The sequence below is a fragment of the Lissotriton vulgaris genome, chromosome 5 (genome assembly GCF_964263255.1).
Source record: "Lissotriton vulgaris chromosome 5, aLisVul1.2, whole genome shotgun sequence".
Taxonomy (NCBI): Eukaryota; Metazoa; Chordata; class Amphibia; order Caudata; family Salamandridae; genus Lissotriton; species Lissotriton vulgaris.
The window spans coordinates 1,936,249,271-1,936,274,027 of NC_141693.1; the positions used below are offsets into that span (position 1 = coordinate 1,936,249,271).

The 24,757-nt window shown below is 44.1% G+C and overlaps 1 protein-coding gene across 4 annotated transcripts in view; it reads left to right on the plus strand.

Annotated features, from left to right (window-relative positions):
- The window catches only part of EHMT2 (euchromatic histone lysine methyltransferase 2), a 231,504-nt gene that overhangs the window by 143,424 nt on the left and 63,323 nt on the right, over positions 1–24,757 (plus strand). For all 4 annotated transcript variants that reach the window (XM_086924581.1, XM_086924583.1, XM_086924582.1 and 1 more), the window contains exons 15-22: positions 893–999; positions 2,423–2,529; positions 3,049–3,171; positions 10,933–11,034; positions 12,331–12,435; positions 13,871–14,025; positions 14,983–15,150; positions 20,021–20,165. In XM_086924581.1, coding sequence (XP_086780707.1) covers positions 893–999; positions 2,423–2,529; positions 3,049–3,171; positions 10,933–11,034; positions 12,331–12,435; positions 13,871–14,025; positions 14,983–15,150; positions 20,021–20,165 — 1,012 coding nt within the window. The remainder of the gene's footprint in view (positions 1–892; positions 1,000–2,422; positions 2,530–3,048; positions 3,172–10,932; positions 11,035–12,330; positions 12,436–13,870; positions 14,026–14,982; positions 15,151–20,020; positions 20,166–24,757) is intronic.

A 24,757-nucleotide genomic window follows, 5' to 3' on the forward strand; every position in this document is an offset into this window, starting at 1 on the left:
TGGTTAGTTTGTAATCTTTATAATCAGTAAAAGCTAAGTTAAAAGTAAATAACTGTTTTCTGTAATGCCCGTTTTTTAGAAGGGAGTTGGGGGTGCTTGCTAAGTCTAGTTCTAAAAAGAGATTATTTATTATACAAGGACCGAATGAGTCCGGGTCTGGCAATAACGTATTTCAATGGTAGAGTGGTATGCTCCTGAAATGTTGGGAAGAAAGGAACGCCTGCTGTGTAAGAGCATTTTGGTTTAGAATAGTGTGGCTTAAAGGAGAAGCTTGCTCTTGCTATCCTTCTTGGCATTTTTTGAATTTTAGCCTTGAGCCTGCAGGACATCTGATGTGTGAAATGTCCCCTGGAGCAATACAATACGTTTTTGTATAGATTTTGAAGATCTCACTGCAGCACTTGAATTTTATGGGGGCTACTACAGGGAGTCAACTGAGTCATTTTGCGATGGGATAATGTGGTTGAATTTGATATGGTTGTTAATAAAACTGTGGCTGCATGGTGGATGGCTTTCCATAACCATAATGGAAAATAACCAAGGCCTGGACAATTTAGCAGAAAGACTGTGAAGGGTATATGTCTACAAGTGAATTTGTGGGGTTTGTGGATATTTTTTTGCCTTTGATTGTTTTTCACTTAGCCCTTGAAGTATTTGGCACCTGTTTAAAAGCTCAAAGAGTTTTGACCGGGGCGAGGAACATAGTTGAAGGCTCAGGTACTTGAGAGACAGGGAAGCATGGAGCAACGCCATTGAGGTTTTAGACACTGATGTTTACACAAGCGCATAATGTTGAGCGTTTACTATACATAGCCTGGCGGAACAAGGTTCAGGGTACATTTTTGCATACATGCCTGTTTCTAAACGGTTTCTTGTCGAATCTTTGATTCAGACCTGCTCCTACAAAACGTGATCGACGAAAGAAGGTGCGCTATCACCCGCGGCAGCTGTACCTGTCCGTCAAGCATGGGGAGCTCCAGAAGATTGTGCATATGCTTTGTAAGTCAAAATTTAGAAGAGAAATATAAGGGTACTTGTGTTTGGAGCTTAAGGTTGTTACCTCTAGATATACGCACATGAGTGTGTGGTAGGCAATCATTGCTGAGCATTTTGCAGTCCATCGGAGGCTGACTTGGAAGGGTTCTCTGCACTGGCTTGTGTGAGCAGTTTGATGTAAGCAACTATTGTTATCTCAATGGACCATAATTCAGGTGTTCTGCTATGCTGCCTAAATATTGCTGAAAATGCACAAGCAAATTGCTTTCCTTCTTTTGGCGGTAAGACTGCTCCAAATGAGTTGTGTTCGTGTTATACATTTTCTAATTTGCTTGTCTCAGTTTTTGGCGCTTTGTATCACCCCCACCACTGTTGCATCAGTTATTTCCTGCTTTCTTTGAATCACTTCCTCCCTCAACATCTGTAAATGTTTTCCTATTCCAAATTCAAGACGTTGCTTCATCTGATCAGATGTAATGATATGCACGGAGAGCTTCTCTTTTAAATTGCCTCTACATAGACCTGTACTAAGCTGTGCTGATTTATTTAGACTTAATAGTATTAGATACAGCACTAAAAACCACCAACCCCATCACATTTTTTGCAAACGAAAAAACACCTATCTGCCATGTGAGGTCATAAAACAACCAATCCTACCTGGCGTGCTTCCTCCTGGTAGTCATCTTACTGTCGTCAGCAGCATCCGTATGTCATTTGTTTAGCTCATAGGTTTTAGTACCGAATGGGCTAGACTCCTCAAGCTCATAAGACCATAGTGATAGGTTGCCACCTGCTCTCATCTAATCCCTTTTCTATGCTTATTAACTCTACCATTTACTTCCTGCTCTGATTAGCTCGTGCTCAGTTGAACTTGTGTTCTATTTTTGGTAATTGTAGTTGTGTAGTGGAGTGAGACAGTACATCTCGAATCCACAACCTTCCCCTTCTGAGGTTGTGGAAACAGCAGAACCTCTGGAGTCAATCACTGGTGGGGTGAACTGTGTTGATCAATGAAGACAGTCATGCCACCCTCTGTATGTTGGAGAGAAGCACAGAGTTCTTTGTCATAGATGGTATAGGTTTCCAGTCTCCTAAAACTCAAGCAAGCTCCTAATTTACTTGTAAGAGGAAATTGCACTGCATAAAGTTAGGGAAATAACCTGATAACATAAATGCATGCAGCAGTCCAGGGAACAGGAAGTGTAAATGCATTTGTGTTGTCCTTTATTTGATATGTGTTTGGCTTGCAAAGGACCTCTGTTGTATTTCGGAATAGCTCACCTGATGTCTATGATCTTAGTTCTGTCATAATAATACAGATCTGAGTTTGTGTACAGGGGAGTGTTAAAAGCCAACATGTTGGCCAGAAAGATTACTAACTCCTAATTTACTTTTGCATGAAACTATCGCTTGTTGGCCCCACAAGTGGACAACCTGGACCCTAACTTCTTGGCTGAGCAAGTCAGCAAGAGGACGCCGCTGCACGCTGCAGCACAGAAGGGTTACCTGGAGATCTGCCATGTTCTGTTACAGGTGAGACTTACATTCTATCTCCAATGCTTGCTCTCTTCTACTGACACCTAGAAGCTAGATTAGAGGAAATGTCATTCTTTTTTCATGGTGACCATGCTCATGGCTCCTATTTTATTATAATGTATTTTGTTCCATTAAGGCCTCATTCATGAGCTTCTGCAGTAACAAAGGAGGTTTCTGCAATCCATGATGTTTCTGTGCTCAGATCTCCTATCCCAACAGAAATGGCTCTCCTGTGTGTTATGCGTTCTATTCTCTTGATGCCGTACTGATCCATCATGGTGTCTCTGTCCTGAACTGGTTATAGAGCCTGGCTACTCCGTTTTCCAAATTGACTTCCATGCCCTAGAGTCCCACTGCACTCTGATCTCTTAACCCTAGTTTGTCACAGCATTAGTTTTGTGTCATTCTGCCTTAAATCTAAAATCTTCTTGCCTTGAATCTAAGCGCATCCTGCCTTAAATCTTAACTCGTATACATATCTGACGGACATTAATTGGTCTCTGTTCTTTTTTCCAGGCTGGAGCTTACATCAATGCCTTCGACAAGGTCCTACGGACTCCGCTGATGGAAGCAGTTGTAAGCAACCAGCTGGAGGCAGCCAAGTATCTAGTGAATCGTGGTGCATGCATCTATCACAAGGTGAGGAAGTTTCACTAAGACCACATGGAGTAAATATTTGTCAATGCCTCATGCAGACACAGTATAGCGCCGGGACACCTCCTGGCGAGGTAACTGTTTGCGCTTTTAGAAATGTCTGTATTATTATTATTATGAGTACACGTCTGCCATTGTGTAGGACTGAATGCACTGCTGAGACCTTGATCTGCTGTCCCCTTTGGCAAAAATCCTCACTCCGTCCACAAGGTGCAACACCTCCACATTCTCTACTCTACTCTCATTGGGAAAGAAGGGGTGACTTGATAAACACACATTCCTTTTGCCATTAAAATTAATTTAATTATTCCAATTTCATCAAACCCAAAGAATAATTTCAAATTGTTGCATTCATTTCTAAAACCTAGGTAAAATTACCTCCAGCTTAATTCTGGGCTAAATGAAATCAAAATAACTCTGCACAGAAACTCATTCATGTCATCAAATGCTGACTCTTACAGAGAAAACCAAATGTTCGAGGCATGTGAGCTGTAGGTCAAGTACTGGTCAACATATTCTTTGGTGTCTAAAGAACAGTTAAGTGCATCATAGAAGTAAAACCCACCTTTTACTTGGATGACTCACTTCTGCCCCACATAATCAAAGATCTTCCAGCACCTCTGCAAACATTGGCCATACCCTCCAAGATTTTTGCAGAATAGACAAGGAGATTTTGTGACAATTTTTGGCACAATATTGTGCTTTTAGCTGCATTTTTGTGCTGCTTTTTGTTGTGGATTTGAATCTATTCTCTGGCTCGCTTCAAAAAGGATGCCAACATCTTCCTAATGTGCAAATTCCTCGCTTACATTTCGCCTCTATCTCATACAGAGACCTTGCTCTGTCTCCTTTCTAAGGCATTCCTTGAGTTCACTGACACTATTGTCCCAGCTGCTCCGGGCATCCCTAATTGGACCTGGGACATTCGTTTCTCATTAAATGTAAATGTAATGTTCGAGGCATGTGGGCTGCTGAATTCATATCTGTGCATAGATCGCCGCCTAGTGTTGGGTCCTGATGATTGCACCTTGTTGTCCTGGAAGAGTCTTCGAAGTATCACGAGATAGGTGGCTCCTCCCTTGGTCTACAGTGCGCATGGGCATCCTCTCCATCTTCAGATTGTTTATTTCCTCCATTGGGTTCGGATGTTTTTCCTACTCTCAAAGTTCGGAATCGAAACAAAACTTTTTTAAAGTCCAAAAGGCCTTCGGACTCGACTGTATTGCTTCCGCTCGGTGCCTATTACCTCGGCTAAACTTCCTACTTCTCTCCGGTCGTCAACGCGCCCGTTGAGCCTTTCGACGCCACATGGGCCTATCGATTATGGAACGGAGTCCATTTAAATTCTGCCCACAATGCCATTCCAAGTACCCGCATACTGACAGACATCCAGTATGCAACAAGTGCTTGTCACTGGACCATAAAGAAGAAGATTGCCTGGCTTGTGCCCAATTCCGTTCCAAAATGACGATCCGGAATTGACGGGCCGCTAGGCAAGAGATGCAGAGACCAGCACCAGACCCTGAAAACCTTTCCGACGACGACCAAGAGCTCCTCGACGTAGAAGACTCGGATCTAGAGATCGTGGCCGTCGAGGACGATTCGGAAGACGAACCGATCCCGCAGGGGCGAACCGTGAGTACACTGTCCCTGAAACCCACTCTACCGAGAACAAAGGCTCCGGTCGAGGCATCGCCAACTGGCCTTAGCCAAGATCAAGACACTGGTTCAATAGCCCCGCATTCAAGCTCTGCTACGAATACCAAGAAAAAGCCTTTTGACACACCAGGCCCAAGTCACGCTCTCAAAAAAACAAAGGTTGTCGATCCGAAGGCTGTAAGGTCATCATACTGAAAGTCACAGACCCAAAGGCCGCCGAGCCGAAGCTCTACGTACCGCGTAAGCCTTTACAACCAAAGGCCGTCGACCCGAAAAGGGGTGTCGACTCGAACGTCGCACCGAAAAAGCTGGTCGAACTGAAACCGAAAGTCGACGAACCGAAAGCAGTCCAACCGAAGGTTGCGCCAAAGCCAATCGAACCGGGCACAACTGCTCCGAAGAACCCAGTCGAACCGAAGAAGCCAATCGATTCGACAAACGACAAACAACCAAAAAAGGTCGAACCTCCGAAAAAACCGGTCCGACCTACAAGTCCGGTCGATCCGAAACCAAGCCTCGACCCGAATAAGGCTGAAAAGATACCTAAGCCTATCAAACCGACAAACTGTTGATCCGAAAACAAACGTCGATCCAAAAAAGACAAAACCCAAGGATTCGACTCCAAAACCAAGGACAGTGGAAGAAGAGCTCTTTCACCCTGATCCTATTGAAGAGGAACAATCAAAACTGTACATAGACCATGAGACTGGCAAAGTAACAGTTTACCGCAAAAAGAAGAGAACAGTGGACACTGAACCTTCTTCACCAATTCCTCTAAAGAAAAAGAAAGACTCTGCCACTTCTCCACTTAGACCTTTCGAACCTGTCTCTCCTACTATGCCTACCACGCCTTATGCCCCTTACTCTCCTACACCGTCAGAGTATAATGTAGATTATGCAGAAGAGGATCCTGAGCAGGATTATAACTATCCTCAGGAACCAGAGATACAAGATAACACATGGGACAATCAACAAGACCCATATAATACACATCCCATCCCTGACACCTCCTCCTACCCAGTTAAACCATCACCCACAGATGATACAGTGGCATTTAACCTACTAGTGGATAGGGCCGCACTATACCACAATGTATAGTGACCCAATAGAGGAGGATTTCCTTTTTGACATATTTGCCTCTTCTGAGAGAACAGTTAGAACACTCCCTATGTTAAAGGGTGTACTAAAACACGCCACTGGTATCTTTAAGGATACAGCTAGAGCAGGTGTTACCAACCCTAGGATGGAGAAAAAATATAGGCCTGCCCCTACAGACCCCACATACATTAGAGGTCAACTACCACTTGATTCACTAGTTGTAGCTACTGCACGAAAAGTGCTAACTCTCAAACAACTGGAGAAGCACCACCTCCCGATAAAGAATCAAAAATCCTTGAAGCCTCAGAAAAAAGAGTGGCTGCACAGGCAGCCAATTCATGGAGAATTGGTAACACGCAGGCTCTACTAGCTCGCTACGATTGGGCACATTACGATAGACTAGAGAGCATACTGCAACATCTACCTGAGCCATTCAAAGAACAAGCTGATGCTCTTTTTCAGGAGGGGAAGCTCATCACAAATGCTTCCATTAAATGTGCATTAGACGCAGCAGATACCGCAGCAAGATCCGTTAACACTAGTGTCTTGCTAAGACGACACGCATCTCAGGCTTTAAAAGCAAGGTGCAATCTACTATTCTAAACCAGGCGGTCAATCCAGACTTCCTCTTTGGACCAGCAGTAGATAATATTCTTGATAAGATGAAAAAAGACACTGTGACTGCAAAATCAATGGGTGCGCTGCAGTTCCAACAGCATAAAAGCTCCTTTCGGCGCTCATCAAACAGAGGAGCTGCACGAGGCAACACGTCACAAGGTGCCTCGGCATATAAAGCCAATACCCAGTCCACCTTCATTAAAGGTCCCAATCGAGGTGGATACAGAGGAAATAGCAATAAGGGGAGAGGACGTGGAGGCAATAACAACAGAGCCTCCACTGCCACAAAACCGTGACTTCAATACACTACCTCCAGACCACATAACACCGGTCGGAGGAAGAATACAACAGTTCCTACCAGTCTGGAACAACATTACCACAGACAGGTGGGTAAGACAAATTATCCAGTATGGCTACTGTCTAGAACTGACTTCTACTCCACCCAACATACCACCCAGACACCGTCCAATGTCCACGGAACACATCGCCCTGTTACAACAAGAGGTGAAAAGTATGCTGGAAAAGGGGGCCCTAGAGCCTGCACCAAGTAACAGGAGTATACTCACTATACTTCCTCATTCCCAAGAAGGACGGGTCTCTCAGACCAATACTGGCCCTCAGACCCCTAAACCAGTATATACTTTCGGAGCACTTCCACATGATCACTCTACAGCAAGTCCTCCCGTTGCTAAGGCAAGGAGACTTCCTAGCAACCTTAAAACTCAAGGATGCATACTTCCACATACCTATACATCCTTCTCACAGGAAGTATCTCAGGTTCACAATCCAAAACCAGCACTATCAATTCAAAGTTCTCCCCTTTGGGGTGACCACAGCTCCAAGAGTAATCACAACATGTCTAGCGACGGTAGCTGCACATCTAAGGAGACAACACATTCACGTTTATCCATACCTGGACGATTGGCTGATACAAGCAAAATCGTACGAACAGTGCAAGAGCCATATGTCTCAAACACTTCAGCTGCTACACAGCTTAGGCTTTTCAATAAACTACCCAAAATCCAACCTACAGCCATCCCACATACAGCAATATCTGGGAGCTACTATAAACACCTCGCTGGCAAAGGCATATCCAAACGCAGCAAGGATAGACAGTATGCAAATGCTCATTCGCAAATTCCAACCACAACACTCCCTGTCAGCTCGAGTGTTCATGCAGCTCATAGGCATGATGGCCTCTGCATTTTCATTGTCCCTCATGCCCGACTTCACATGTGTCCACTGCAGCAATGCCTAGCAAAACAGTGGAACCAAGCTCAAGGTCTATTAAAGGACCTAGTGTTGATAAACAGTCGTGCATACAACTTTCTGCAGTGGTGGAACCCACAAAACCTTTCCAAAGGACGACTGTTCCAAGAGCAGGTTCCACAAATAGTGATAACAGCGTACGCATCACTGTTAGGTTGGGGAGCCCAAGTACTCCAATACACAGTGCAAGGGCTTTGGACAACCCAGCAGAAAAAATTGCATATCAACCATTTGGAGTTGCTAGCAATATTTCTAGCTCTAAAAGCATTCCAGAAACACCTGTACAACAAGACTGTGTTGATCCGGATGGACAACATGACAGCCATGTACTACATACAGAAACAGGGAGGAACGCACTCTCTACAACTGTCTCACTTAGCGCAAAGCATATGGAAGTGGGCAATTCCAAAAAACATCTTTCTCCTGGCAGAACACCTCCCAGGGAAGGACAATCAGATAGCGGATCTACTCAGCAGACACAGCCAGCAACTACACGAATGGGAGATTCACCCTCAAGTCCTCCAACCATTCTTTCAAAAATGGGGGCACCCAGAAATAGACCTGTTTGCCACAAAAGAAAACTCAAAATGCCAGTACTTTGCCGCCAGTTTCCCACATCCATTGTCACAGGGCAATGCGATATGGATGAACTGGTCAGGCAGATTTGCGTACGCTTTTCCCCCAGCTCCACTAATTCCGCTAGTGGCACGCAAACTCCGGCAACAGTCAGTCACAATGATCCTAGTTGCTCCAACATGGACAAGGCAACCATGGTACACAACGTTCCTAGAACTCTCAGTAGTGCCTCATCAAAGATTAAAACTCACACCCAGTCTTCTGACTCGGAGCCATGGAGAAATCAAACACCCAGATCCCAATCAGTTGAACCTAGCGATCTGGCTCCTGAAGTCTTAGAGTTCAGATAGCTTAACTTGCCTCCAGAATGCATGAACATCATTAAGGAGGCAAGAAGGCCAACTACTAGGGCATGTTATGCAGCTAAATGGAAAAGATTTGTTATTTACTGTAACAATAACCAAATCAATCCATTACATGCTTCTATATAAAACATCATATGCTACCTGTTGCACCTTCAAAGGTGCAACCTAGCTTATTCTTCTATAAGACTACACTTTGCTGCTATAGCAGCATACCTCCAAAACGGACAACACCTTTCACTGTTTAGAGTACCAGCAATAAAAGCGTTCATGGTCAAGTTCGCGCTCTATAAAACTCAAAAATAAAATAATAAAAAAATGAGTCACCTTAATAGAAGATGTAAAAGACCCCCTAATCTTTCTTAAGCCTATGGGAAATCATGTTCCACATACATATTTGCACACACAAACTCATACTGTGTGAAAGAGGCTATGTGGTAGCATTTTCCTATGCTCAGGTAAGCAAAACAGGGGACCTTAAATAGTTTACTATGGTCGGAACTGCAGCGAAACCCAGCCTCGCAAGCTGCTAAGTATTTGGAAAAAAGCCTGTCGAACCTAGGCATACAGGAGCTGTGGAACACCTAAACTAATCACACCACAGTCAAAAGGCTGGTAAAGAGAACAACAAAGTACCTTTCATGGATTGAGGATAAGGCGACAGTTGCCAAGAGGTCACATGGTTGGTTTGTCTTAAACTCCTATTCTCAACAAGGACAACAGAGTTATCTCGATCTGGGATACTCCAGGACCACGAAATTGAAGTTTTTAAAATTCAGATTGGGCCTGTTACCTTGTAGAACCCACCTTCCACATTGGCTGAGGGATAAAGGGGGCCACCTCTGTCGTTTATGTAGCAAGGCAAAGGAGGATATGCCACATTTGTTGTGTTCCTGCGACAAATTGTTAGAGGAAAGAAAACGCTTGCTGAAATTTCTGTTCAGCCAACTAGGAATACGCACTCGAAGGAATGCAGTTCTTGCCTGCTTCACACCAGACGATCCACAGTTAAACTGCGGCCTTGTGAAGTATATGAAGGAGGTGGAGAAAAAGATGCAGAAACTTGACTCTTAACTTAACTTGCTGTTTCTTGTTTAGGTTGAACCATATGTAAAATGTTGTCTAATATTATCAAATCACTGAAGGTGGTGGAAAGAGGACACTGGAACCCAACCTTTTTTAAGCTCACAAAGAAAATCGATGCTAAGATGAACATCATTGCAAATTTGTATTTAATTTAGAAGATTTTAAAAATGAATGATATCGTTTTATATGCAATTTTAAGTTTACGGTGAAAATGTACTGTACGTATATGTATTTTAAAATTGAGATATTGCAATGGTTTTTATTAACTATGCAAAATAAATTGAAATTCTATGCTGAAATTAGCACATTCTGTTTTTCTAAATTAAAGATGGAAGACTGTGTATAAATGATGTACATATAGCTGAAAAATATAACTTATATGGTTATGCACATAGCACGAAGCTACCTAACAAGCATCAGAGCGCTGTATGTGATTATTAGTTCATGGCCTGTAACTGAGCCACCTTTTTCTTCTTTTTATGGAATTTCTTTCCTCACTAGGAATTCTTTGACTGTGCAATGGTTTAAGCACTCATCTATGTAAAAACTATCAACGCTGCCATGCCTATTTGCTTCAGTTTGCCCTGTTCTAACCTCACCTCCCTTTTTAACAAAGCAGGTGGCCTCTCTGCTCCGAATAGGGCCCTATTCGTGTTATTGAACCATGTCTTCAAAGCATTCATGGCAGACTACAGCTCAGCCTTGCTCTTATGCACTGCTTTTGCTAACAGTTGTTACGACCTTTCTTGTTGAATTGACATGTACTTACAGCTAAATAGTTTTAGCAAAATAAGAAGCAGCCAAAGCTGAACTTGTTATGGTTTTGTTGTATTTTGTATTGTTGATATTGTGCACTCTCTGATGAGTGCCTTTTGTCAACTGTATGATCAACAGTCGATAGGTGGTCCTGCTAATTTCTGAGATTCAACTGATTTCTGTACTATACAGATGGAGCGTTGCTTGCTGTTGCTTCTGTTTTTTCAGCCCTTCTTCCATAGCGACTGTCCACATAATCACTTGTGTCCCTCTCCTATCCATCCAGTTGTAAATGCTTCTATCTTGTCCTCCTTACCCTTAGGAAGAAGACGGGTCTACTTGTCTGCACCATGCTGCCAAAAGCGGGAATCTAGAAATGCTGAAATACTTGCTGTCCACAGGGCAGGTGGACGTAAATGCCCAGGTGAGATTTCTCCAACTCAGCTTCCCCCATTTCCCCCACACCACTTGCCATGCACTGCCCCCTCCCACCACATACAAAATGTTGATTTATTATTAGTAAGAGTGTTGCATATGTCATGGGGCAAGGGCTGTGTCTTGGGGTTTATAATGAGGCTTGTGTCTACATTGGGCGGAGTCTTAATTTTTAGATTTAGAAGTAGGTCGGCATTGGAAGGAGGTTCACATTTTGAATGACACTGAGATTGGCTTCAGGAGGGACATTTGGTTTTGAATGGAGCATTGAGAAGAATCTTCAGTCTGGTTTGTTTTTGGCCTCCGGAGGAGACTTATGTGTTTTTAGTGAAGTGAGTCTCAGACATTTTGTTAGTTTCCGGCTTAGCGTGGTGCGGGTGCCAACATTGAGAGGAGTCTGCAGTTGGAAATACAGCTGATGCCCACTCTTTGGGAGTAGGCTCAGGTGTGCAACCTGGGTAATGTTGACAGTGCAGTGGCACTAAGGTTTGCAGTATTGCAACCATCTGGTATCCAGATGAGACTGAAGGAATGTGTATGCCTGGCACTGTAAAGAGGGTGAAATTCTTAATTGGTGGCAAGGTTGGAACTAGTGACATGTAGGTTCCTTATCCTCATTGGAGGTTTGGGTTTTAAGTAGGATTTGCATTGCGAGTTGTCTTGGGTATGGAGTGAAGCTTCTATTGTTGTGAGAGCGGTGTAATGGTTTATATTTGGCCTGGAAAGACTCTTGCCCTAGGTATGGTTATAGGGCATTGGCTTTGGAGTGGAGTTAAACAGGAAGGCTTTGATATTGTGCAGTATTAGAGTCGCTAATAGGCAGCAGGTTGGATATGGAGCATACTGGATGTAGAAGCAGATTTGGAGTGGGCCTGTACTGGCAAGGTCAGTAGTTTTGTGTCCCATTGATCGTTGTTATTATTAGGATTTGTCTTGGAGTATGGCTTTAGGAGTCATTTTAGGCAGTTTTTACATCTGTTTTTTTTGCATTGTGGCTGGTAGCGGCCATTGGGAGTAGTCTTGGAGCAGGTATATTTTTGCACAGCTTCTTCCTCTGTGGTTCCTGGACTCCGAAAATCTCACTTTAATCATTTGTCTGCACCTCTCAGGGTCCCATATCACCCTGTCATCCACACTTGCTCTTAACGATTGCAGCTAATGTTTGCAATCTATGTCCTATTGTGATCTGTCGGCCAAGTCTCTGTTTAAATGTTTCTGTTTCTCTCTATGTCCCATTTCTCACTGTCTTTCTTTTTACCCTATCTGCTTGTCTTCCATTGTTTAGGATAATGGAGGTTGGACTCCAATCATCTGGGCAGCTGAGCACAAGCACATTGAAGTTATCCGGATGCTGCTGGTTAGGGGTGCAGATGTTACATTGCAAGATAATGTGAGTCCCAGTGCCTTTGGGTGAAGTTCTCTCACTCCTCCCCACTCTACTCTTAAACTGTCCAGCATGGTGGTTACTTGCTGTCAGCCTTGTGCTATATGCGAATTATACATACTTCAATAATCTGTTTTTATTTAAGTCTTTAATAAGCGATGCTTGTCTGTTAACCTGATTTATGTTTTACCTAAATATATCCTCTACTTCATAAACCTTTCTAACATATTCCCATCATCCCCATCCTCCTACCCTTAATCCTCCCACTCATTTTACATTGCCCACTTACTACCACCTTCGCTTAGCAGGGCTCGACAAATCTGAAAAATTGTACTAGTCCTGCAGGTCTAGTAACTTGGAAAATCCCCTCGACCCAACTGCAACCTACTTGACCCCTGTCTTTGAAAACAGAGCAAAAGTGACAAGTGAACAAGATTTAAAGGCATCTTTATTGCTTAGTTCCTTTGTGAGCAATAAAAATGCCTTTAAATCTTGTTATCTTGTCACTTTTGCTCCGTTTTCAAAGGCAGAGGACAAAAGCTAGTTTGTTTCCTACTCGCCAGAAAGGGCGAGTAGGAGCTAAAAATAGCTCGACCTCATCCATTCTCCCTCGCAAATGCGAGCGGGCGAGTGGATTTGTCGAGCCCTGCTTAGGCTCGGTTACTCTTCTGTTAAGTCTACCTCCTGTCTTTCTGTGATACCTCTCCTCTCCCCTATTGTCCCTCTTCTCTCCTGTCCTCCCTTGTCCTGTTGAACACACCTCCTCTGCCTTTTACCCATTTCTCTCCTCCTTGCCTCCACCTTATTACTCTGACTCACTTCCCCTCCCACTTCCCATTTGTATCTTGTATTGTACTTCCCCTCTCATCCTCTTCACTTTCCATCTCTTCTACTTCCTTCTCTCCCTCCTCTCCTGTTTTACACACTGCCCCTCACCATTCTTCCCTTTCACACTCTTCCTTTCTATTCCTTTTACCCTCTCACTTCCCCGCATCCCCCTGTCCTTATCATTCCTCTCTCCTTCCCTCTTACATCATCTTGTCCACTTGTCCTCCATCCTATTCTTTTCCCCTTTCCTACCTTGTTTTCTTCCTCCTTACTACTCTTCCCACCTGTCCCCAACCACTCCTACTCTCCCTGTCCTTGATCCTGCTACTTATTTTCCATCTGGCTCTTGCTGCCCTTTCCATCTTACCCTCCTGCCCACTTCCCATATCCCTCCCTTTGTCTTCCTATTTCACTCGCCTATGGTGCTTTTTTCCGAACCGTCTTCATCTCTCCTTCCCGCAATCTGTCTTCAACTCTCCTTCCCACAACCTGAACATCTGCATAATCCCTTCAAATGTACCCTTTCGTATTTCTTAATCTCATTTTCTTTCTTGTTCCCTTCTACTCTATTGTTCCCCTCTTTTTCAACCCTTCTCCATCCGTATTCTCACAGGAGCATAATATCTGTTTGCACTGGGCCTCCTTCACTGGTAGTGCGGAAATTGCTGAGGAGCTGCTTAACGCCATGTGTGACATCCATGCTGTCAATTTCCACGGGGACACCCCATTACACATTGCTGCAAGGGAGGGCTATACCGAATGTGTGAAGTGAGTACATTCTTACCCGTTATATTTCTGTCTGTTTACAAATAAAATAAAAGGGAAAATGGTCCGAAGTTCTGAAAAGCCGGGTGAGCCAACCCATTTGCGAAGTAAGAATTCCTTAGTTTTGGATTTTCAGATCTCCTTCCATGTGCATTTCCTTCAGTGGCAAATACTATCCCAAGCGTCCTGTCAAGTTCTAACCCAATGCATCTTATCCCTGGGTTACAACCGACCACCAAACTACGACTGTCACATAGATTTGTGAGCTTAAAATGTTTCATGCATCTTTATGGAACCTGTACAACAAAATCTCATAATGTTAGGATTTATGAATATGTATTGTTCATTATTTATGTATCCACCGACAAGACACAGTCAGATTATAAAATTGCAGGCATAATACCACGTTTGTTTACAAATAACAAAATAAATTATATTTTTACTAGAAGGTGCTTGAAGATTGAGTAGAGCTAACAAGATTGTTAGTGATGGCTCCTTTGGACTATATTATGCTTGCATGGACCAACTCAAGAAGCTTATTGCTACACAAAACCGTGCAGCAACATCAGCTCTTAGTTGAATGAATCATAACACTTAACAGAGCACTCTTGGACCGTGGTGAAAGCACGTTCAAGCCTGCTTGAAACTTCTATGCACAAAGCATTCTGGAAAAAGGGCCAGATTACATCAGAAGCAGGTCACATACTAAGACACATCTGCTGTATCCGAGAAAGACCACCCGCCAACCAAAAATAGCGAGATTGAGGTAACTTCTTTTCTGGCACACCTTAATTAAGTAGGGGAATGGCTCCGGGGTCCTTAATTATTAGTAGGTTTAATTGTATGTCTTGAGGTGGAGTCCTCAGTAGGAGGTAAAAAAACTAATCATCATGTGGTCATAAGAAGTTGGAGAGGCTTAAGACCATTGGTTTACCTTCATGACCCTTCTTTTTGTTGTAGACTTTTCTTATCCCGTGGTGCCAACCCTGAAATCCGGAACAAAGAACGTGATACGCCCCTCGATCTGACTGCTGAGAACAGTGAAGTCTGGTATGCTCTTCAGCTGAATAAGAAAATCCGACAAGGCATCAGAAACCGGCTGACTCGTACAGAGAGAATCATCAGCAGGTGAGAGAGATAGAAAAAGGGGGATAGTTGGTGCATATGCCAGGATGGGAATGGTATACTACAAAGATCATAAAACAGTGGTGTCAGTTCTCTTCCTGCTCCTTTCCCTAAATAATTGGCATCACCACCCCCGCCACCAGAGAAACTTGACTGTGACAAATTGTTTTTATGATGGATGCTCTTTAGAGAGAAAGGCTTCATCCTGACAAATCTAGTTGAGTACTGACGTACTAGTTCATCACTCCTATCCGTAACAGGGCTACAAGTTGAGTCTTACATTTGTTTGTGGACTCCATTGGCTTCAAATTATATGGAGTTTGTTTATAATTGGGCACTGAAGACTGGGCCACTGGCATCACCAAAGACTTTGCTGAGTAGGATACTGGTTATTTGGTTACAGGTTTTTTGGCATCGATTTTATTTTCAGGGTGACACCTGTTCAATTAGTGGTAATCATTGCCCACCTTCAGACCTTTTAAGGTCCTGCTAAAACTCTAAGACCTGAAAGTCTTTGAGAACCTCTGAATCCACCCAAACCAAGCTACATAGAATAACATTTGCCAATAGTATTAAAAAGCTTATGCCTAGCTCAAAGACGCTATATTATGTTTGGGTTGATATTGCATCCTATGAACTTTCTAGCACTTTCTGTTTGTGTGTATTTTTTTCAGAGATTGTATTTGGATTACAAAACTCAAAGGAGATTAAGAGAATGTTTTATCCAGGTTGAATACAAACTGTTATAAAGTATTTAACCAAGATGTCCCTTCCTCTCAAAATGCGGGCAAAATAAAAAAGAAATGGGATTTGCTAGCATCAAGCTTCTAACCTCTTTTAAAAAGCCATTTAATTGATTCATCACTGGTAAACAACTTTGATTGCTCTTAAATTTCCAGACATTTTAGAGGTTAATCAAGAGGGGACAATGAAGTTTTCAGTTTCAGACTCTCTTGTTGGAGTTGATGTTACCAAGTTTCTAGTCAATGAGCGATCCTGAACTTCAAGAACCTGCTCTTCACAACCTCATTCAGTACTGTAGAAGGTGTCACTAACCTGTACTGTACTTTAATTTCTTTTCATAAACCGTTTTAAAATAATGTAAATGAATAGTCTGTGAATTGTTTTGGAGAGCTGTCAGTCTTTACAATAATGTGGGGCCCAAAGTTTGTTAAATAATTCCTATTGTGTGAAGTAAAGTGCAAGTTAGGGATATGTTTATTAAGCCATCTTGGACAAAGACCTAAGCAAATGGTGATCCATGGTTTGAATTTCGAAAATTATATAATCTAAGTACAGGACCCTTCGCTGGTAACATATTGCACTGTAAGTAGATACATTGCTCTTTGAAATTGTCAACTTAGCGGTTTGCAACTTTGGGGTCAAATATGAACACCTTGCTAATAGCATTTATCTGATATTAGACTTTCTTGTGAAGAAAAGTTCTAATTTAATGCCATCCCTGCATAACTATTGTCGTATCACTACCAGATTCAGACTGTAGAAAACTGGTTTTTTGTTGCAGTACCCCGACAATTTGCCTCTTATTTGATGCAACTTTGACTAAAGTGTATTAGGTTCCTGCTAACCAGGTCTCCAGTACCAGTGTTCTTCCCTAAAAATGTACAATTGTTCCCCCAATTGGCAAAACCTTTAGCAATATTTGTACGCCCCTAATGAATGGTACCCCTGGTACGTAGGGCCTGAGGTACTCAAGAGATACTAAGGGCAGCAGCACAAATTGTGCCACCCTAAGGGACCCCTCACCAAGCACATGCAAGACTACCATTGCAGGCTGTGTCTTGGTGCAGACAAAAGTCAAAACATATGTCATACATCCCTGTGTGCCATGTCCCTAACACTGCATATGATATTTGTAAGCCCCCCTCCCTCACAGCAGATGTTGGTTCTGCATGCCAGGGCATACCTGCATGAGCAGATATGCCCCAGTGCTGCTCAGCCCTCTTACTGCCAGTACAAGTGACCAGAGAAGTAATTTTAAACCATGTGCTAGACACTGGATGATTTCCTACATGATGGTTTCGCTGAAAATAGGGATGTTTGGAATCAAACATGTTGTATTGGTAAACACACACGGATACCAGTGTTGGATTTACTAATAAATGCACCCAGAGGGCACCTTAGATGTGCTCCCTGAAAACCTACCACTCTGTGGTGTACTTGCTGACTAGTTTCTTCCAGCCTTCCACCAGAGACGCTGTTCTGACCTCATGGGGTGAGACCCGTTGCTTTCAGGAGACCCAGAACAAAAGCCTGTCCAGGCAAAGGGTGTAACACTCCCTCCCTACATCAGGATGATCAGCTGATTAGCCTCCTTGGGCCGGCAAGCTTCAAAGAGCTGTCGCCTTTGGAATGCAAATCTAGCTCCCCTCTCAGGAGAGGGAGCCACCACCTTTGTCCAGGACCCCCTTGGCACCTGGACAGGTGGCAACATTAGCTAGTCACGTAGGCGTGCCACCTCCAGGCTGGTACCACCCCTAAGGTGGGCTACTGTGAGGTGCAATCGATTTTTCAGAAGTATCTATCTTTGTGATGGCATACTTAGGAATTCTGGGACAGGGTTATCCCACTTCTCTCAGGAAGTGGTCATATTGGGGGCATAGTGACGCCAAGGGTCAGTAGCCCATTAGCTACTACCCCACACTCTCCTAACTCCCCTAAATTCAGTATTTAGTTGAGGCCCTTGCACCAGAGCAGATCCTGATGACCTATGGAGAAGGACACGAGGAGCCACAAAAGCAGAAGACTGAAGACAACACTGACTTGGCCTCAGCCCAGCTGACCTGTCAGCCGTTCTCCATCTAACCTGAGGCAAAGATGACGGGTCCTGCAGCTGTGTGCCTCCAAAATCTGGACGACTGCCTGCCTTCAATAAAGACCAAGACTTCCTGAAGAATAGCGGAACTGTTCCCTGCATCCTGCAGAAACTCCAGAAGCAAGGACTCGGAGGCCTCCGGAACCGCCAAACCCGACACCTGAAGCCACTACTGCACCATTCGCCTCCGGCCTGAGTTGGCCACCGGTGTCAAGTTCCCGCAGACCTCCAGAGCTCGAGTCCATTGTGGATTCACCCCTCGTGGACTCCCCAACATTGCCTGCAGCCTCTAGATGCCGGGCCCGTCGACCGCTCCCAGTAAGAAAACCCAACACCTAAAGGCTCTTCTGCATCCGTCACCTCCGGGCTGTGGAGAGGAGGACCCCAGGTGTCCCTACGTTTCTGAGCAACGCAAGCCTTGAACTACCCTGTTGGGTCACCCCAACTGGCCTTCCAGCCAGAGCCTGCAGACTCTTTCCGCAGTGACCGATCTCTATAGAAACCTATTGGGCTCCTGACGCTGTTTTGTTCCCTGCACCTGACCACCCCCGTACCGCTGGTGGTGTTCTGTTGGTGCTGCCTTGGACCTTGCCAACCACTCATGTTAACTCCTGGAGTCTTGTAAGTCTCTGTTATACCTGTTCCTTCCATAGGATAACATGGCAGAACTCAGAAATGGTACTCCACTTTTTGAAGTGAAAAGAATTTGTTTAAACACATACTTACCTGAATGATTTATTCTCTGATGCCTAAACATATATAAAGATACTTGCTGTTTTCATTAGTTGGTGTGGATCTCCTCCTTAAAGCGTGTGTGTCATTTATTGATCACTGTGTGTACTTGCAAATGTGCACTCCTCTGTGTTAAGCCTAAGGCTGCTCGACCACCATACCCTCTAATTAGAGCACTTTGGGATTGCATAGCAAGCCCCTGTCCACTCATAAGGGGACCCCTGGACTCTTTACATGGTATATAAAATGTTTGATATGTCACATAAAGAGCCAACTTCCTACATTCAGATAGTGTACATTTTCCAGACCCCAAAAGGAAATTAAAGCCATTTTGAAGGAATCAAAAACTGGCAGGGGCCTCTCACTACTCTACTAGTGAGTTACACACTTGTACGCGAGGGGTGAAAACTGTTATTCATTTATCTTTTTCTCCCAATAAGGCTAGTGTGTACATTTTGGATCTTGGGAAATCTACCCAGAGTTAAATCAGTAATTTGTCGGTCACCTGATATGGCACTGAATGTGGTGCTCGAGTTATGAGGGCCCATTCTTGTTCCTTCTTCCTACATTAAGATCATCTCTTATTAGGTGAGCAAGGTAGACCGTTCAGTTTCCTTACTGGACAGAGCAGGCGAGAAAATAATTTTTTTATGGTCCTTTCGTTCTTATTAATTTTCAATTTCCCTATAGGCTCCTGACAGCCTGAAACCTCAAGAAACAACATGGCATCCTAGCACATCTGTATTACCAACACCATTTAAGCAAATTAAATTGTTTTCTAGACCCTACACCAGACTCCAGTAGTTTGAATACACAGAGAGTGGAAATTCTGGTATACAACCAGCCTGTATTGCATTTATCATTAAAAATACATATAGATACTTTGCCACACTCGTCACAATGTGTTATCGTTATCTGTTCAAATGCCTCCTCGTGTACAGTTCATGTGTATATAATTTCTTTGAATGTTCAGGGTTGGAATGTAGTCCCTCAAAAATAACATTTGAGTAATCATTCTGTACTTTGAGAACCTCCTCTGCCGTAAGATTCATCTTTTCCATATCACTTGCTGGCTGTACTCTGCCAAATTTCTCAAAATTATCTAGCCAGCTGAAAATGTGATTTTGTAGTTCCAAACTTGTTTGGTTGGTTTACTGCTAAGATAACATGAACTTAAGCACAGCTGCTATCAAAATATGGTAAGTCGGTCAGTCTACCCTCCTGTCTATTTAGAACCTGTATGTTTGTTTTGCACACTCCACTACATACTCGTGTAACTTGTTTTTCTTTTTTGCACTTTCATAGGGATATAGCACATGGCTATGAAAATGTGCCAATCCCATGTGTAAACTCTGTTGATGAGGACCCGTGCCCCGAGGATTACAAATATGTCTCTGAGAACTGCGAGACGTCCACAATGAGCATCGACAGGAACATCACTCACCTACAGGTAATCAAACTCTGAGCAAGATTATTTGAGTTGTGCATGGGCAGGACGGTAATAAGACGCTTAGTGGGGATGGTGCTGTGGGCACGGACCTGAAGTAATAAACAGTTTCACAACTTTGGCTTGACTGAACAGATCCACCATTTTGATGCAAAAAACTATGTCAAGTCTTATTTATTTTATTTATTTATTTTTTCAATTTATAGGGCGCAACAGCTACCCAAAAAGGGTTTCCCGGTGCCTAGACACAGCTAGTTTGAGGACCGAAGAGAGGGGTAATGGCTATTGAGTATTATTGTTCAAATAGCCAGGTCTTAACAAGCTTTCTGAACCTGATGTAATTTTCTTCCTTTCGGATGAAAGGAGGGAGCGTGTTCCAGAGGGAAGGTCCCAGATGGGCGAAGGATCTGCCACCTGTTCTCGCCCGTTTGAATCTCGGTACGCAGAAAAAGGCTGCCGTCTGCGACCGAAGGTTACGCTTAGGAGTGTAGAGGTAGGCGAGGGTTTGAAGGTATTTAGGTGCTGTACCCGCTTTAATTCTGAACATATAGTTCAGGGCTTTAAAGCGGATTCTGTTTTCAATCCTGAGCCAATGGAGTTCCCGGCGATGGTTCGAGACTCCGGAGTTTTTGGGAATATTGCATAGTAGCCGAACAGCTGCGTTTTGCACCACCTGCAGTCGGCCGACTACTGATTTGTTTGCGCCCAGGTACAGAATGTTGCCGTAGTCAAGCCTTGATGTAATGAGGGCATTGACTACGGTCTTTTGCGTGGACAGAGGCAGCATCCAGAGGATCTTCCTCAACCATTTAACTATGGTGAGGCATAGGCCAGTTACTTTACTGGCCTGTTGGTTCATGGATAGGGAATTGTCCAGAATGAAACTCAGATTTCGAACGTGGGTCACCGGAGTAGGAAGGGCCCCCATCTGATCAGGCCAGTGTACGGGATTCCACAGATCTTGATGTTTTCCCAGGACCAGTATCTCCGTCTTGTCGCCGTTAAGTTTTAACTGGTTTTTTGTCATCCAGTTCAGGATGTTTAGGAGTCCTTCTTTGAGTAAAGAAGGGGAGTGAGGACGGGATCCGGATAGGGAAAAAATGATTTGGGAGTCGTCGGCATAGTTCATAAGAGTGAGACCCGATTGTTCAACAAGGTCGGCCAGGGGTAAATTAAAGAACAGAGGACTAAGAATAGACCCTTGGGGCACTCCATGGGATGCAGGCAGGATGTCCGAAACGGCTCGTGAAGATGTAATCTGGAAGGTTCGGTTAGTCAGGAAGGACCGGATCCAATCCAGTGCCTTTCCTCGTACACCATTTTTGTGCAATTCTTTGACAAGTGTTTCGTGGGAAATGGTGTCGAAAGCCGCGCTCAGGTCTAATAGCACGAGCGCGACCGTCTGACCTTGATCAAGTAGCTTTCGGATGTGTTCAGTGACTCCAACCAGGGCGGTTTCTGTAGAGAAACCAGCCCTGAAACCAGATTGTGAGGGATGTAGTAGAGAGTTTTCTTCTGCAAAAGTAGCTAGAGCAGAATGCACGTGTCTCTCCAAACATTTGGAAAATGCCGGGAGCAGGGATATGGGTCTGTAATTGGCGAGGATTTCCGGGTTTGCAGTCGGTTTTTTCAGAAGGGGCGTAACCATGGCATGTTTCCATAAGGCTGGGACAGTGGCAAGATCAAGGGAGGAGTTCAGAAGATTTGTAATGATCACCAAGTTGTTTAATGATTTTGATAGGGATGGGGTCCCTGGGGGAGCCGGATTTGATGGTCTTAAGAATTAATTTCAGTTTGTCTACTGAGAGAGCAGGCCAGGATTCCAGTAAGTTGGCACAGGGGGAAGTTGGTACTGAGTCAGAGGGAGAGGGTGGTTCTGTATTGTTTGCCTTGATATCTAGGATGATTTTATCAATTTTTTCAGTAAAAAAGCATGCTAACGCCTGACATTGTTGAGTATTTAATGGGGGTGCAGCAGCTGTAGTGTGTGCACCAGCCAGTTCTTTAACTTTGTTGAAAAGGGTTTTTGGCATATTAGTGGCTTCCACGATAGTTTTTGAGACAAAAGCAGCTCTTGCTTTTGCGCAGGCCGTGTGATAAAGATTCCTGGCTTCCTGGTAGCTTCTTTTCGCGTCATATTTCTGAAGTGTGGCGGTAAAAAAACATTTCAAAATCAGGAACACCAATCGATACACTATGTGGACATTTCCACATGTTATCATTAGTGCGTTGTATACTTTTATCAGTGACATTGTATGTCTGTACAAGTGTATTGAAGATGTGTTGTCTGTAATGGTAGTATGCTACTCCACCATGCATATCCCACTCTACCCCATTCCACTCTGTTGTGCACAACTCCACGCAACTGCACTCTAGTCTGCACCACTCCACTTTACTTCACACCACTCTACGCCTCTCTACTCTAAACCACTCTACTCTTTGCCAGTGCACTCTACGCTACTCTACACCACTGCACTCTTCACCACTCTGCACTTCTCCATTCTATTCTACTGTATTCTACACCACTTCACGTCTCTCTACTCTGCACTACTCTACTCTGTCAATCATTCTACTGCACTCTTCGCCACTCGAGTCTAGGCTAATCCACTCTACACTACTCTACACAACTCCACTCCACACCCCTCTGCAACACTTCACTCTATGCCAATCTACTCTACGCCACTTCACTCTACCTTGCTGCACCACTCCATTCTACTTCACTCTACTCTGAAACAATCTACTCTGTGCCACAGCACTCTATTCTACTCTGCGCCACTCCACCCTATGCCACTGCACTCTACTGTGCAGCACTGTAGTCTATGCCACTGTTCTCTACACCACTCTACACCACTTCACTGTACGACAGTCTACTCTGCCACACCACACTCTCCACCACTTAACTCACCACCACTCTACTGTCCACTTCTGCACTCTACAGCACTCCACATTACCCCACTATACTCTAGCCACAATACTCCACCCCATTCTACACAACTTCACTCTATACCACTCTACTCTGCAACAATCTCTTTATGCCGTTGCACTCCGTGCCACTCTACTCTGCACCACTGCACTCTATGCCTCTGTACTCTAATCTATGCCACTGCATTCTACAACACTGAATTCTATGCCGCTACACTCTATGCCACTAAACTCTGCAACACTACACCAGTCCACTCTATGCCACTACACACCACTGTTACCCACTCTATGCCATTGCACTCTACTCTACACCACTCTACTCCGAACCATACTACACCAGGCCACTCCTCTGCACTTTACTGCACTCTACGCCACTGCACTCTACTTTGCACCATTCAACAGCACTTCACGCTGTAGTGTTGAACACTATACCAGTTCACTCTACGCCACTTCACTGTAACCCACTCTAGGCCATTGCACTCTACTCTGCACCACTGCACTCTATGCCACTGCATTCTACTCTGCACCACTCGACTCTATACCGCACCACTCTACGCCAGGCCACTGTGCTCTACACCCACTGCACTCTACATCACTACTCTGCAAAACTACTCTGCACTCTATGCCGGTGAACTCTATGCCACTCTACTCAACGCTTTACCAGTACACTCTACTCCACTGCGCTCTGCACCACTCTACTCTGCATCACTCCACTTTAAGCCACTTCTCTCTGTAGCACTCCACTCTACGTCACTGCACTCTGCGCGTCACTGCACTCTGCGCGTCACTGCACTCTGCGCGTCATTGCACTCTGCGCCTCCACCCTCTACTGTGCAGCACCCTAATCTACAACACTGCATTTTATGACGCTGCATTGTACACCACTGAATTCTATGTTGCTGCACTCTGCAACATTACGCCAATGCACTCTACACCATGCCACTCTAATCTACGCCACTCCACTGTACACCACGGAACTCCACTCTGTACCACTCCAATATACAACACTCCATGCCACTCTCCTCTGCTCCACTAACCTTAAGCAATGCTGAACAGCTGCCACGCTGGTGTACAACATGGCTAAAACACATTAGCAAAACCAACTGCGTTATAAAGGTCCTACAAATTAAGTAGGGATATATATCTGGACAACATGAACTTCAAAATATTGGGACTAAGTTAGAAAATACTGTCCCAACCCCTAGCTAGCTCACAGTGCCCCATCTGAACCCCTAACCATACCAGGATAACGGGTGGTATCAGCAACCTCAAAAATGACCACTCTTATTTCCCAAAGAAATCGTGGAAACAGATCTACTCTTTCGTTGTTACTTTGCATGCCCAAGGTAAACACAAGAAAGATACTAAATGGCTTTTGAAACATGTATTGAAACATTGTATTCTTGTATAGAAATCATGTTCTGCAAATGCAGATGAAACAAAGCATAGTAACCAGCATTATGCAAATGGGGAAAAAGAGAAACAATTCAATCATGATAACATTACTATGTGATTATATGCCTATCTAATACTACCTGTACTAGCACCATCTACCAGATCCTTTGGGATTTCCTAGCTCCCCCCCCCCCCCATTCCAGGGTATGATGTGCCAGGAATCTGATCTAATGTAGAGCAGGCTGTCGTCCTTTGCAGGATAGAAGTTTAAGAGTCAA